This window comes from Dicentrarchus labrax, unplaced genomic scaffold (genome assembly GCF_905237075.1).
Source record: "Dicentrarchus labrax unplaced genomic scaffold, dlabrax2021, whole genome shotgun sequence".
Lineage (NCBI taxonomy): Eukaryota > Metazoa > Chordata > Actinopteri > Moronidae > Dicentrarchus > Dicentrarchus labrax.
In genome coordinates, this window is record NW_026136707.1 from 18,693,407 (window position 1) to 18,707,789 (window position 14,383).

Genomic DNA, 14,383 nt, shown 5'->3' on the forward strand with positions numbered 1-14,383 from the left:
AATTCCAACATTCAATGCTGGAATAAAGGTCTGAGGAATAATAATTGAACCATTTTAACAATAACGAAATAAAGGGCTGTTAAGTTTTGTTCCTGTTTATAGGGCTTAATATACCAGGATCTTGACAACAAGCAACAAACCCAAAGAAGACCCAGTATTTCAGTTTAATTTAACAGCTCCTTTGAGTCTCCTGAGCTGTCAGTTAATGAAATTGGTCGAGCAAGTTTAGAAATCATGACGCTCATAAAAGCATGAATGCTTCACACCCATCTCAATCAGTGGCAGGCTCATATGTCAGAGTTACCACAGGTAGACAGGTGTGGGACTACACACATTATGAGACACCATTTAGCACCATCTGATATGCAGGGAAATCACAGAAACTTTTAATTAAAAGGGTTTTAATCAAGATATCAATCAATCAATATCATCTGCACGTGTGCGGTTCACACATAGGCGTTTCACTACTTAAATTTTATTTTTCCAGGTATATAGTCCTCAATAGCTTCTTATGCTTGTTTCTCTTTAGGGAACATAAATCCCACATGTTATAATCTTACATGTTATATTACAATACATTCATATATAAACTATGCAGACAAAAAATGCTTTTTGTCAACTCTCTGATACTCTGCCACAGTATGTCAACATGTTAACTATATATAGCAATCATATCCTCTAATGTCACTTTTATCTTACCTTTCTCTTTATTATAAGCAGTAGAGTTTGAGTCTTCACCCTAAATTCAAACTTAAAGCTTTCTTAGAATAATTAAGCACCAAATGTCCAATCCCTGCTTCAAGAAAGACAGCGATGACAAACGCAGCTCTCCTAGAATTGGGCAGGACAATTTAATTGCAACTGAATGTGAGGAAAAGGTTGCTGCCCCCATCCTCAATGCAAAATGGTGTTTTTGGAGGCTAAAGGAAATGGCCGATATTAGCCAGTAGGTCAAAGTCATTATAAATAATACTCTACTATTGTGAGAAAACTAGAACATCACAGTATAATGACAAAATACTATTAACAAAATAAAAGCAGCTTTTGTTTGTGGTATTAATGTTTAGAAGGGGTGAGTGGTGGGATTTGTCTTTTTTAATTTCAATGAAAAATGTTGCTTTGGAATTTGCAATGCTGAAGTAAGTGCTAAAAAACACTGGCAGTAATGCCCACTTTCATTACAGAAACTCCCAGAAGCAGCATGGCCTCAAGAGCAGCTTATCCTGCTCCAGAGAGGAACTCTGGCCTGGCCTTACCACGCCCCCCCAGACTGACACACTATAATTGGTCTCTGGAGGCTATTTCAGAACAAGAATCCACTGTTTAAAAACAAGCATAGTGCAACACTGTTTACTTGTTGACACCTTTGAAAAAGTGTGTAAGCCAACTGTGAATTTCATGGGCATACTGGATCGTGATAATCTGCGAGCTTATGTAATATGAGGCAGTCATGATTACCTACAATCAGAAATGATTTAGTCTGTGTGCGAGATTCAGCTACATTCAGTTGTGCAGGGAACAAACCACAGAAAAAGGTTCTTATCTATCAATATTTACCTTTACTTACTTTTATTGTAACCTGTAAAATACCCTTCATTTACACAATATAATGGGGACATAAGCACACTCCATCTGGAAACAAACAAAAACAACTATTTATTCAAGTCAACTATTTTCCATAAAATTCCATAAAAAGGCCACCCAAACATTATGCATCCATTCAGGCAAGGCTAATTAAATCACGATAGAATGTTGTGCTGGTGCAACTCAACAGCAAAGCCTTAATTCAGCAGCTTTGTATTTGTGAAATCGAAAGCAAAACAAGTGTTGCATGACGAGCTAGGTCAATCACAGCTGGACAAGGAGCTGGAAATGTATCTTCTGAAACACAGGTACCTCACAGGAGAGCGGTGTCTGATACCGTCATGTCCCATAAACAGGCCTTGAGTAATTGAGCATAGTTTTTTCGTTGAAGCTTCCATGAAACAATATCCATTATTCTGGACGAGTACACTGCCGGGGGAGATGCTGCAGCCAGATTCAATCTCCAGATAAAAACCACTGTGTTTAAAATGGAACTGCGCGTGCCACCGCTATTCCCTTACCACTTGGCAGTAAACTCGGATGAACCCTGGCTTGAAATCTCCGCACTTACCGGCTGGGACTATTTGCTGGCTGGCACAAGGCCTGACTTCAATAGATTTCTCCCAACTTCATCTGTAGTTCTTTATCTTACCAAGGTAGACATGTGGGTGTCTTTGCGAGAGAGTGTATATGTTCCTTGTATTTTCATGTATTCAATATCTGTCTTTTATGTGAAACAAAGATGCCTAATACAGATATCTCAGTTTTGGTTTAATTTCTCTCAGTCATGTTTTTTTATGCCTGCCAGGGAATATATAAATCAAACTGGTTTTGGGTTTGTCTGACAAGATATCTTTTTTCTATAGTCATGAATTGTGTTTTTTTTATAGTGTGTTTAAGGGAATAGCAATAAAACTGGTTATTCATTTTAAGAATGGCATTAATCTGTTTTTGCAAATTAACTCTTGACTAACACTGGCATTGAAACTTATCTGCACCTAGCTAGGCAAATTAAAAATAGTGTTAACACTCTATGAAGCGCTTATCTAGAATATATAATTATTTATTTAAAAAATTACTTAAAATAAACTATGAATTGCTAGAAAGCAATTATGTCAAGCCATAACCCTATTTATCATCCATTATGGTGACAGAAACTGCTGAGATTGTTCGCAACTCATTCCCAGATATGTGAAAATGGATAGAGTGATATCTGTGTTTTTAGATGCTAAATGCTACTGTATGCTCAATAGCTACTGTAGTGGCTGACTGTGTCTGTATGTTTGGTTCTGAACAGGTAGTGTTGAGAAGATTTTTAGGTAAGGAAAACAGCTGCCTGGCTGCAGTCAAATATAAGAGGTATGAGAGTACTGAGAGTGAACCAATACAGTACAGTTGCAGGCCATACAGCTAAACAAAAAGCTGAAATGCTTCAGCTCCATAAAGCCAAGGGGAGTTGCAGATTCCAGTGATAATTCGCGGTAGGTTCCTCACTACCAGTGACCCCTTTTACACGGTCACATTGTTTTCACACCATCATTTGATACGTTGCTATTATAAACATATCAATCACAGCAACTTTAACCTTGTAAAGTGTATACAGTAAATTGTCAAATGTGATGCTTAGCTTCACAAAGCTTGGATTTATTTGCGGTGGACTGTTTTGTACGCAAGTTTTAGGCTTTTATTAGATTGTCCTGTGTACATGATAAACTGGTAACTCAAATGCTATCATTCTGATGCCTGCATAATGCATCATGAGAGTATACCTTTATTGCGACTTATAATGTCTTATCATATCTGTAAATCGTTTTGGTGTAACGTTTTGTCCACCTCAATTTACATATGGGATAAGTGTGTATTAAAAAGAACTTATAGTGTAAGTCTGCTATATTGAATTGTATTAGATAGTAGACTTTTAACTGAGTGTATGTAGTGCATTAGAGATATGGGCTACATACAAAAAATTAGAAAAAGTTACAAGTTACAAATAGCAGTGTAAAGTGAACATATTCACTTTACACTGCTATTTATTTTCCCATTAAGTCTGGCAAGGGACAGCAACTAAAATCCCCTGTCTGGGTAGAAAATTTATGTGACACTTTGTTTTTGTTTTTGTCCTTGCCTCTTTCTTCCTGTCTGATAGTTCTGTCTGAACTATCAAGACCAGAGATAGGCGGATGCTTTGCAATGGGTGTCACACATTAGGATAAGTAATGACTAGAAAAAACAGACACCGACCGTTTTTGTGCACCTGCTCCATCTTTTTGGATCAGTGTGTGTGTTTGTGTGTGTGTGTGTGTGTGTGTGTGTGTGTGTGTGTGTGTGTGTGTACGCAGTTGAGGAGAAGAGGGTTGGAGGATGAGGATGCTTACCAACACATGTGGGCACAGTGCCGTTCCACTGGGCCAGGGCATTGGGCACGGCCTCACACCTGATGGCAGTGGAGCCGTGCAGCGTGTAGCCTGGATTGCATTCAAACAGTACCGCCATACCGATGCCAAAGTCGTTCCCTATCCGCTTCCCAAACCGGGGCTCAGGGACTGAGTTACACTGAATGGCGCTTGTCCGGGGGACAGCTGGGGATAAGAGGGGAGGAAGCAAGCATGAGAGGAAGAAAGACAAAGACAAAGAGTGGTTGGTGGGTGTGGTAGGCAGAAAGACAACAGGGAGAAGGAGAGATAGCAAGACAAAGGAGGCAGAGAGAAATTGTAAAGCCCTTGTGGATCTCTTCGCATGTCATTAGTCACTCTCGTCTGCTGTGCCAGGACAGGCTGTTTGACTCCACATCAGCCATGCCCAGCCACAGCCAATGGCACTCTGCTGAACAGCCCTTTATGTGACGAGTGCAAGACAAGCAAACGTACTCAATGCACCAAATCAGATGCCACATCAAAATTCTGGAAACGTAACAACACGTAAAAGCAGTCTTACCTTGGTAAACAAAATGAAATCCTTTGGCTGTTTCTGTTCCATTTGTGGTAAACTTGAGTGTTATCTTGTTTCCTGAACTCAAAGGGAGTGTCTCACCTAAATTGTAAAATCAAAGGAGACATTATAAAAGCTTTTAGAAGATGGTATTTACACACATCCACAAATATACAAACAAAGTAAATAACTGACCAATTATGAACATGTGCTACCTTCCTTACTGTGTCTTGTGCCATGTTTTGCAATTTATCAGTGTGATTTAAATTTACACTCTAATCTGATCTACAGTATATCCTCAGTGTTGTAGTCGGATATCCCAGATCTGATTAATTTGTATGTTTTTACATTGTGTCACAGTCTAATCAAGTAGAGTGTGACAACAATTTACAGCAGCTGGTTTGCTTTTGTTATTTTAATTGGGATCTCAGGAGTTTATTCAATTGTAATCATAATGTATTATGTCATTATGTCATATCATTATTGTGTTTCATTATATCATCATTACAGAAATGTAAGAAGGGAAAGCATATTCATTCTTGGCAGCATAAAAGGATGCTAGGGTTATAGATTTTTAATTTCTTAAGGAAAAAGTGTTTTTTGATTTGAATTTAACTGAGAGATTGATGTGCTGTCTTCCCCGCAGTGCAAAATGCTGTGCTTGACAGAACTACCTATAACAACAATGAGCATGGAGCAATAATAAAATAAGATAGGTTTGCAGAGTTGTGTTTTTTACCTGAGTGTGATCCATATATGGATGAGAGAAGGGCTAAATCTGTGGAGGATCCATCGTAGATCTCGACCACATCACTGGTCAAAGTCTGGAATACCACAAACTGACCAAACAGCACTGCAAAGAAAAGAAGAAAGAGCATACAAGCACATCAAAACATGATGGTGGATCCTAAACTGTATGCCAATATTCAGCCCGTTCACTGAGGTTTTTACTGTCCCATGGAGGCAATTATCAGGTAAGCTGCTGAGAATTAAAATGATTATAGCTTTTCAATCTTTCAAAAGCCTGGCTGCTGCTGCTGACCCCTTGAACAAGTAACACAGAGGTTAAAGTTGTTTTGACTAAAATACTCCCTTTTGCTTGTCATGTATCCAATCTAATTTACATGTCTCTCCCCAGATGGGTACCATGGACAGATTTCTAGCCAAGCAATTAGCCATAATACTCTTTAAAATATGATTGATTTATGGACAAAATGGAGTAAACTCTTCTTTTAAATGTCTCATATGACCGATCCACTCAAAAGCACTGCTGACACATAATGCTGCCACACTTGCGCACTCAGGGTCACTGTGTAGATAATGTGAGGGAATGCAGTGTAAAAAAAGTAGTCTGTCCAGACAGTACTGAACTAGCTTTTTTACATGCCAAGGGGAATCACAATTATTTTATGTTGACCTAGTGTGGTTAACACTTTGACTACACATACTTTATTCAACCACTCCTGCTTTCAAGCATCCATCTGATACCCCTAGGGGCCAGACGAAATAACCAATATTTACATCTATTACCATTCTATATTTGAGATATTTTGTTACAAATGTAAAATTTGGCACATGCACCCTTTAAGTTCACTAGTTTTAACAGCACATTGATACACGTTTGGTTTATTTTATTAAACAAAACATACATTTTTGTTTTGATTTTATAAACCCCTTAAGTAAAGCTATTTCATCAAGATGTACCAATTTCATCCATCACTGCTATTTTGCTGTATTGAGCTGGAAATCAGCCATATACTTAATATGTACACATGTTCCTAGTTGGGCTTTGTGCTTGTCTAGTTCTCAAAATACCAATTCATTTCACTCCAATGTAAAGAAAATATATCAATGTGCAGTACAGCGTTAACAGCTGCAATAAAATAAAGGTAACTTTGGGTGCAATATGCTTCCTGGACCGTAACTTTTTATAGGTCACCATTTCCTCAAGCAAAGCAGTATCTGCTCACCTACAGTAAACTTCTAAAGTATGTGACATTTTCTTAACAACCAATAATTAGCTATTCCATCGAATTACTCTCATTGCTTTGCCATGGCATTTAACATGCGGAGAATAACCTTCACATAATAGTGTGATACTTCAAGGGAAATTTGCTGATTTTAAGCTTTGTATCATTACAATGTGGGTAGCATGAACGCTGTTTTACTTCCCTCCATGTTTTCTGCACCCAGAGATCCCTGCTCATTTGTGTCATCTGGCCAACTCTAAGGCTGTTGTATTATATATTGTAATTCCGTATATTTTGTATGCCTGCCTCCACAGACAGTCGGATCAAGAGGAGCAAAAGTCTGCCAGATGATGCAAAATGGCAAATGAGTAATTCCTTTTTTACGGTTGTTTAAATTAAAATGTATATTATCAAAAAGAAAAACAGGTCTTTGGGAAAATATTAGAAATGCTCCTTTCCCTCTCAGCCACTGAAAGGGCGTGTCTGTGTTCAATTGATAGCAGCTGGCAGGCTGAGCACCAGATGGAGGTAGAGAAAAAAGTAAACAAACCTGTGCTGTAGCCTACATGTCCGGCCTGCCAGCGTGTTTTTAGTGGTACTGAGGAGTAAAGACAACACCAGCATCTACACGGACCGATGTGACGTGACATTTGCAGGTACGTGTTCATACTGTTAGCAGTGCACTTTTCCCAGGGGAATGTTTGTTTGATCACTCGTTCAACAGCTAAGGTAACAGCCAAGACACGTGGGCTTCATGTTTGTCAGTTAGATAGGAATTATGAGATAAAGCAATTTGATTGTATGGAAACAAGTTTTCCATCTACATAAACAGAGAAGTAACAATATTTTGATGAATTAACATAAAATACAAATTTCTTCCTTTTGGATTTATTTTCAAAGTAGAACACAGGACAAGTGATTCACAGAGCAGATATGCATCCTGTAGCAGACAAGAAGATTATTTAATAGTAGTTGTACTAAATATGAGATCACTCTGCAAGTTACTAGAAAAGGCACTAAAGCTGATCTAGTGTCACTCTGTGTGAAGTGCATGGAGAGGGCATCTGTATGGTGTCTTTGTAGAGGCTGACCTTTAATTTAATTAAATAGCCTTTACTTAATGACAGGTCACATGAGAACATCAGTGTTAATCACAAACGTAATAATTAAATCTTATCTTCAGTAAAAAGCAGTGAGGGAAACTACTGAGAACTTATGATAATGAACTGAGAATTATTTAAATAATGTCCTGCATGAATATTTCCAATTAAGCATTCCTGATTATATCAATGTGTACACAACCTTGAAAATAATCTGATCTTTTTTCAACCAAATTAATAGACATGGCCGACTGGATCACTACGTCTGTGATAACATGCGTTTTAGTTTTTGTGCACTCGTGCATGCCAGTGTGCATAAAAGTAATGTATGTGTGTACATTACCAATGCTAAAATTAAAGCCTTAATCTTGCCCTCTGGTGCGAAGGCATCTTATCAAAGCTACATATGCTTTAATCACTTCTCTTTATCCCTCTCTATCTCTCTGTTCTGCCTCTCGCTCTCACCATCTTTCACCCTGGTGAAAATGGTCGACTAATACAATAACTTTATTTTTTGGTGCATACCATGGGGCTGAACACACCAGCATCCGTGCCATTTTTTCGCCAACTAATATCTGTCAACAATCAACACCAGTGGGAGTGTTGGTTAACTGATGCTGTGGACACGACAGGCTCTTAGTATGTTTTAGGCAAACCTCCATCACGTCACCATTCACAAGCTCTGGGGAGTTGCTTGTGTTTAGCTATGAGCCAGGTATGACACCTTAATAAAATTAGATTTATGAGGCAAAAAAATAAAATGAGAAACTACTTATATTTTACTCAGTTTCACTAAATCAGTGTGTGGAGTGGTTCTAAAAGAGTTCATTTAAATTAAACAATATTCCTAATTAACACTCTTATACTGTAGTTCTTGGACAGAGAGAATATTGGTATGAAATACCATCCTGTTTTGTGGGTTCGATCTGTGAGAAATAGCATTCTGGAATAGCGAGATCTTGGCTTAAATACTAAATTATGTGTGGCTTCATCAAACATTAATCTTGGAAAATAATCTTGATTCTTTATCAGTTTTGTAAATAGAAAAAACAAATACCAAGTTTCAACAGAAGATTTGTCCACTTATTAGCTCTCTCAGCTAAACAATTAACTATCTCTGTAGAAGCTGCTGTAAACACAGCTGAGTTAAATGTGTCACGCAAATAAAGTGGCAAGTTTAAACTACTGAAAGTGGCTGCTCTAAAGCCCAGGCCACGCTGCCTACCTCTACCTGTGTGTGAACCACTGTGGACCGCACACCTGTGGCGTACACACAGACAATGCTGCTACTGCCAGCCCTATCTTTCTACTTTGAGTTTGCCTTTAGTAATGGCCAGTTACAGGAAGTGTTGAGTTAAAAAGAACAGATACAGACAGACATTGAAACTGTAGTAAAAAGTGTAATGTTGCTGGTATGTCGTCAATATGACTATTAACAGATAGAAACATGTGAGCCAAATGCATTAACAGTGTATATAATGGACAGAGCTTACAGCTCTGTGAAGTGAAGCCGATGTGGAAGTGTCTTAAACATGTATTCCAGGTAACCAACAGCAGGGGGCAGCTCCACTGGCTGCAAAAATAAAAAGAACGACAGTATGGCGCCTTATGGAGGATTTACCCTACTTATCACTTGATTTATTACCACAGTAAACAGTGTCCTCATGAGTTTATGGTCTCAATTCCTAGTTTCAAGTCTTCTTCCATGCAGCACGATGTTCATTTAGTTAATTATGGTAACATTTAGAGTAAAATAGACAATAAAGCCGGACATGCTTCGGCTACCTTGTGATTGACAAGTCAGTGTCTGAAAAAACATGGCTTCAAAACGATACTTCACAAACCAATGGGTGACGTCAATTGGTTACACGAAAAAAAGGCGACATGCCAAAGCTCTAGGTGATACGCCACACCGCTCAAGCGGGCTTTGTGGCTGATCTATTCTGCTGACATGGGCGCCAAAATGAAACGCAAGAGGTTCTATGTTGCACACGTAGGTTGGTGTGTGGTGTAAATGGTACACAGAGATGCAGGTGAATTATAATTGAGAGACACTGTGAAGAGCACACTTCAAGTTGCTAACACTGCTAAATGAAAAGGAAGGCTGCTTTTGGCCAGTAGTAGCTTTCACCAATGTGTTTGTTACATCCACATACCTCAAGGCAAAATACACAAAAGACCCACCTGAAAAGGTGTTAAAAAAACACTGGTAACAGAGGCAATTGCTAAAGGTAAAAAAATGGCAGCATATGTTTGTCCTTCTGGCTATGAATTATGGAGGATCCTGTCATCTTCACTTTGTAGCTGTACGGATCTCCTCTGGCATGTAGTCTCACAGTACAGCACTGTAAAACCATTATACCCACCACGTAACTAACAAAGGCACAGTAAGAGACAGCAGTAAAAAACAAAAATGAGCCCCCTAAACACCACTAGAGGCAATGCTGCACTGTATTTCCCAAGAGATGTCGGTTTGGACTGACCACCTAGTGACCTACCAAACGACAGTACTTAAGACATGGAGTGAGTGAGGTGGAAGAAAAATGGTGGTATGTATAACAGTTTCTGTTTTTGTAAAAAGGGTTCCTTATTTACTTAGAAAAAAATGACATTCAAAGATCTCTGACATAGCAAAAAAAAACAAAAAAGCAAATGCATGCGCAGACATGTATACTCACAAAAAGGTGTACTCACACAGAGCAACACAGACCTGTTTCTTTATCTGTTGAGTAGTGAGAATGCCTATGGCTGAACCAGAGTCTGAATAAGAGATGATTTTACCCTTAGGGACAGCTCAATGCTGTGGTATTAGCATACCAACACTGTGCTATGTTGAATAGGCTGAACTCCCCTGCTTTGTGAACACACACACACAAACTCAAACACAAGCACATGTATACACAGTTTCACAAGTACAGTGTCGCTCATTTATGCCTCTAATCCAAAGCCAACCATGCATGACTCCAATCTGCTCCTTTGCTGTAATCACGTCCAGATATTAAGTCAATAAATCATTATAATCTTGTACCTAATTTATGCAAGACTATGATGAATCTTTTGTCCTCTGGGCCTAGTCATGGTAGTGTAACACAATGCACTTGGACAATGGACAACATTTTCATGCCTGCATCTTCACCTTGAATTATCCTAAAGCAGTTAAGCTGCTTTAATCGCTTACCTCTTTGGGTATTAGATCATGATTTCTGTGCTTTCCTGTCTCTCATACCACTATGCCTGCTGGGCTTAAATAATGCAAAAAAATTACAATTACAACTTTATCCCGCTGTCATGTGATCTAATCTAATTTTATTTCCGTTTGAAAGCAATCATTTTGAAAAATCTGACAAGAGGCTGTGATTATTTTTCTACTATCCTTGGTGGTTTCTGACAGATATTAATGGATTCAGGGGATTGTTTAAATTAATCATCTGATTAAAGCAATCAAGTCTTAGTAGTCACACATTAATTTACAGAAGGCATTGTAGGAAGAGCACAGTCAAAAACACTTTCAAATTCACTTTATATGACACACCTAGCTAGAGTTGTATAAGAGATTTCTGCTTCAAAACAGCCTTAATTCTTTCAGGCATAGATTCAACAAAGTGATGGTTCCCACTTCTTCGTTCATTCTGACTCAATACACACAGTTCCTGCAGACATTTGCCAGCCCATTCACACTGTGAAAATCCCTTGCCATCACATCTCAAAAGTGCTCTATTGGGCTGTGATCTGGAGAAAGTGCAGGGAAATGGAGTAAATTAAGATCACTGTCATGTTCCAGGAACCATTTTGGGATGATGAGAGCTTTGTGACAGGGCTTGTTTAAAGTATCCATTTGAAAAGGTGTAGACTGTAGACCGTGGCAACAAATGGATGCACCTTGTCAGTAAATGTGTCTAAGTATGTTGTGTTGTCTGAATGGTGCTCAGAGGATATAATGGGGAGTAATGTGTGCAAAGAAAACATCTCCACCCCATGACACAACAAACTACCTGTACCTTGTGTCGCGGGCAAGATGATTCAACCATTCAGAGAGTGTACTCCAATTTCTTTGCATTGATTTTAAACCCTGTCTTTTAATTCTTGAATGCTTGAAAATAAAAAGAAGTTTACAATGAGTGTGTTTTACCAATCAATTAAATTTGACATGATTATTCATAAAAAATGTTCACTAAACACATTTTATTTGCCAAGTATTTTACGGTGAATAAAAGTCCTGTTTCTTGTTTCTGTCATTTTATTGTAACCGTTAACAGGTTATTGCTGTAAAAGAGTGTGTATGCTCAGCCATCCTACAATATATATACACCAAGATTGGACTAAATACAGTGTCCCCCAGTTACATGCAGAAAATTGTTTCTAAGATTAACACATTTATGACAACACTTTTACAGCTGCAGAAAGTTTGACAACTGTTCATGGGGAGGTTTTGCTGTTCTAAATGCTTTCTTACAAAATTCTTCACAGGCATATCAATGGTAATTTCGGAAATGAATGACTGATTGTAAAGTCCATTATGGCCAGATTTATATCTGGCTGGGTGTCAATTTGAAGAGATTCCCTTCTAAAGTGAAAACAAGAGCAGAAGAGGCATTTTTTTTGCCTGCACTTCTCAGCTTTCATCTGGTGTCTTTATCATCTTGGCTTTTGGGATGGAGTCCTTTCCTTGTCAAAAACAAGGGCATGTGCTGCAGATAGGATCATTACAATATTGCAGGGATGAAAAACGTCATAATCTTAGAAAGGCTCTTCCAGTCTCCGTCTCTCCTCCCTCTGCTATTTGATCTTTCTTCTACAGAATGAATGAGCATGCCCCCTGGATCACTTGTGTGTTGTGTGCAGTTGATGGATTAGCATAAAACTCATGTATTCCAGCCCAGGAAAAAGACTTCCATAATGCTAGGTTGAGATCCTCTTGTATGTTATCTTGCTTATACGTACACTGGTTGCAACACAGAAATACCGTTTAGTTATATCTCTTAGGTCTTACTGAGGAGTACAAAAAGATTTCTGTGCAAAAAATATTCACGTTCATTATGTAGAAATGCTTAACAGCATATGTGAATGTATGTCTCTCTTAGCAGCAACATAAATGCTTAGATATGTAGGATTGCTGTCATTTTTGAACTGCACGAGTCTGTAATGCTTATATTAGTAATCTGACTGCCTTTAGGTTATGTTTATCAGGAGTATTACCTCTAGTCACAGGTATGGGGGCCCAGAGATTATCACGGTTGCCTTGCATGTGGTTTTCTCATGCAGTCAAACAAACACACTGAGAATGACTTTACTCTTTCTGGTAAAATATTTTTTTGTATCACACAGTATTAAAACAAGTGGATTACCAAAATGCCGTGCTATGAGGTTTATGACATTTTACCAACTATAAATCACTGTTACAATTTTTTGCAAACGTAATGGAGAGAGAAAGTCGTTTCCACAGTCTATGGCTTTGTAAACAAATCTGCAAAAGATACAGTATATTTGCCTTAGATGTAAATATTAATAATTAATACCCACCCAACTGACTGACCACTCACCCATGCTCAATGACTGCTAGCTTGTTATATATACACGACTCATCAGAAGGTACTGGTATTAAATGACCACTTTTCTCTACATTCACATATGAAATTAGCCTTAAATATTTGAGATTATTCTATACTTTAATCCCACTAACAGCAAAAACAGAAACCGAGCCTATAGTCAGATTACACTCACATCACTGTCATCCATCTGAACCTACAGACTTATGCTGCATCCCATCTGGTTTGAGTATCTGTTGCCTTATAATGCTTTTGAGGTTTTGATCGAGGCAACTCCTTTGTGTCATAAATCAGTCCTGCACATTTTGTACCAAAATATAGATTTTTCAGTGTTCCACTTGTTACAATGAAACAGACCAATCTCCTGGGCTGGTTGCAAACTGACACTACAGATAGAATACTAAGAAAATCATCACTGACATAAGGACAGAACAGTTATCCGAAAAACATCTGTGTCACAGGTATTCAAGAAAAATTACTTCCTGTTACATAACTGTAAGAGTTACATTACTGTCCTGATGGCACACATGACTTACGATTAAGTATTCAAGGTAACGTTAAGTGGTTACACACAGTAGTGGCATTACAGCATGCTAATTGTTATTCCATTTCATTCAGGTATGGCTAAAACTCAACAAGACCTTGCCAGCACATCAATTATCGGTGGCGATAAAGCAGTTTTGGTGGGGTATTTATCTAGAATGGAGTATAAAAGTGAGATAAGAGGCTCTGGTTCTTTGGTATCATGTGGAAACTAATCAGTGAACCTTGACTGCCTCTGCAGGGCTTCTCTCTCCCTCTGCCCTTGCCTTGGTCTGAAAGGTCTTAAAGGGATTTTGTCAAGCAGAAGTAGGCCTGAAAACTTCAATTATCAAAAAGAAAAAAACTGCTTCCATCATTGTTGTGCCTTTTTATCAATTTGCCAACTTAGTCATCTCAGCCAAGATGCGATGGAGATGCCTGCATCATCTGCATATCCATCTTATTCTGCTTCTTATCCTCGTCCTCGCCATTATTTCTGTGTGATGTTTATTTTCCACACCCAGCTAGACCGAACCTTCCCACTAGGCCACCTCCTGACACATTTGTTCCCTTTTGGCTCATGATAGAACCTGTATAAAAATCTCTTTCCAGAAAACTTTTACAGCTTGCCTTAGTTGCCCTAGGAATTGTGGTTGCTTTTCCTGTTATCAGGTTGTATTGATAATGCTTTTTGGGACACAATGGCACCGAGCTATTGCTAATGAGTGTAGTT

The 14,383-nt window shown here is 38.4% G+C and overlaps 1 protein-coding gene across 5 annotated transcripts in view; it reads right to left on the minus strand.

The window, feature by feature from the left end:
• Positions 1-14,383, minus strand: part of LOC127367160 (CUB and sushi domain-containing protein 3-like) — a 214,042-nt gene that overhangs the window by 86,775 nt on the left and 112,884 nt on the right. For all 5 annotated transcript variants that reach the window (XM_051406777.1, XM_051406776.1, XM_051406774.1 and 2 more), the window contains 3 exons: positions 5,252-5,365; positions 4,519-4,614; positions 3,960-4,163 (listed from right to left, as the gene is read on the minus strand). In XM_051406777.1, coding sequence (XP_051262737.1) covers positions 3,960-4,163; positions 4,519-4,614; positions 5,252-5,365 — 414 coding nt within the window. The remainder of the gene's footprint in view (positions 1-3,959; positions 4,164-4,518; positions 4,615-5,251; positions 5,366-14,383) is intronic.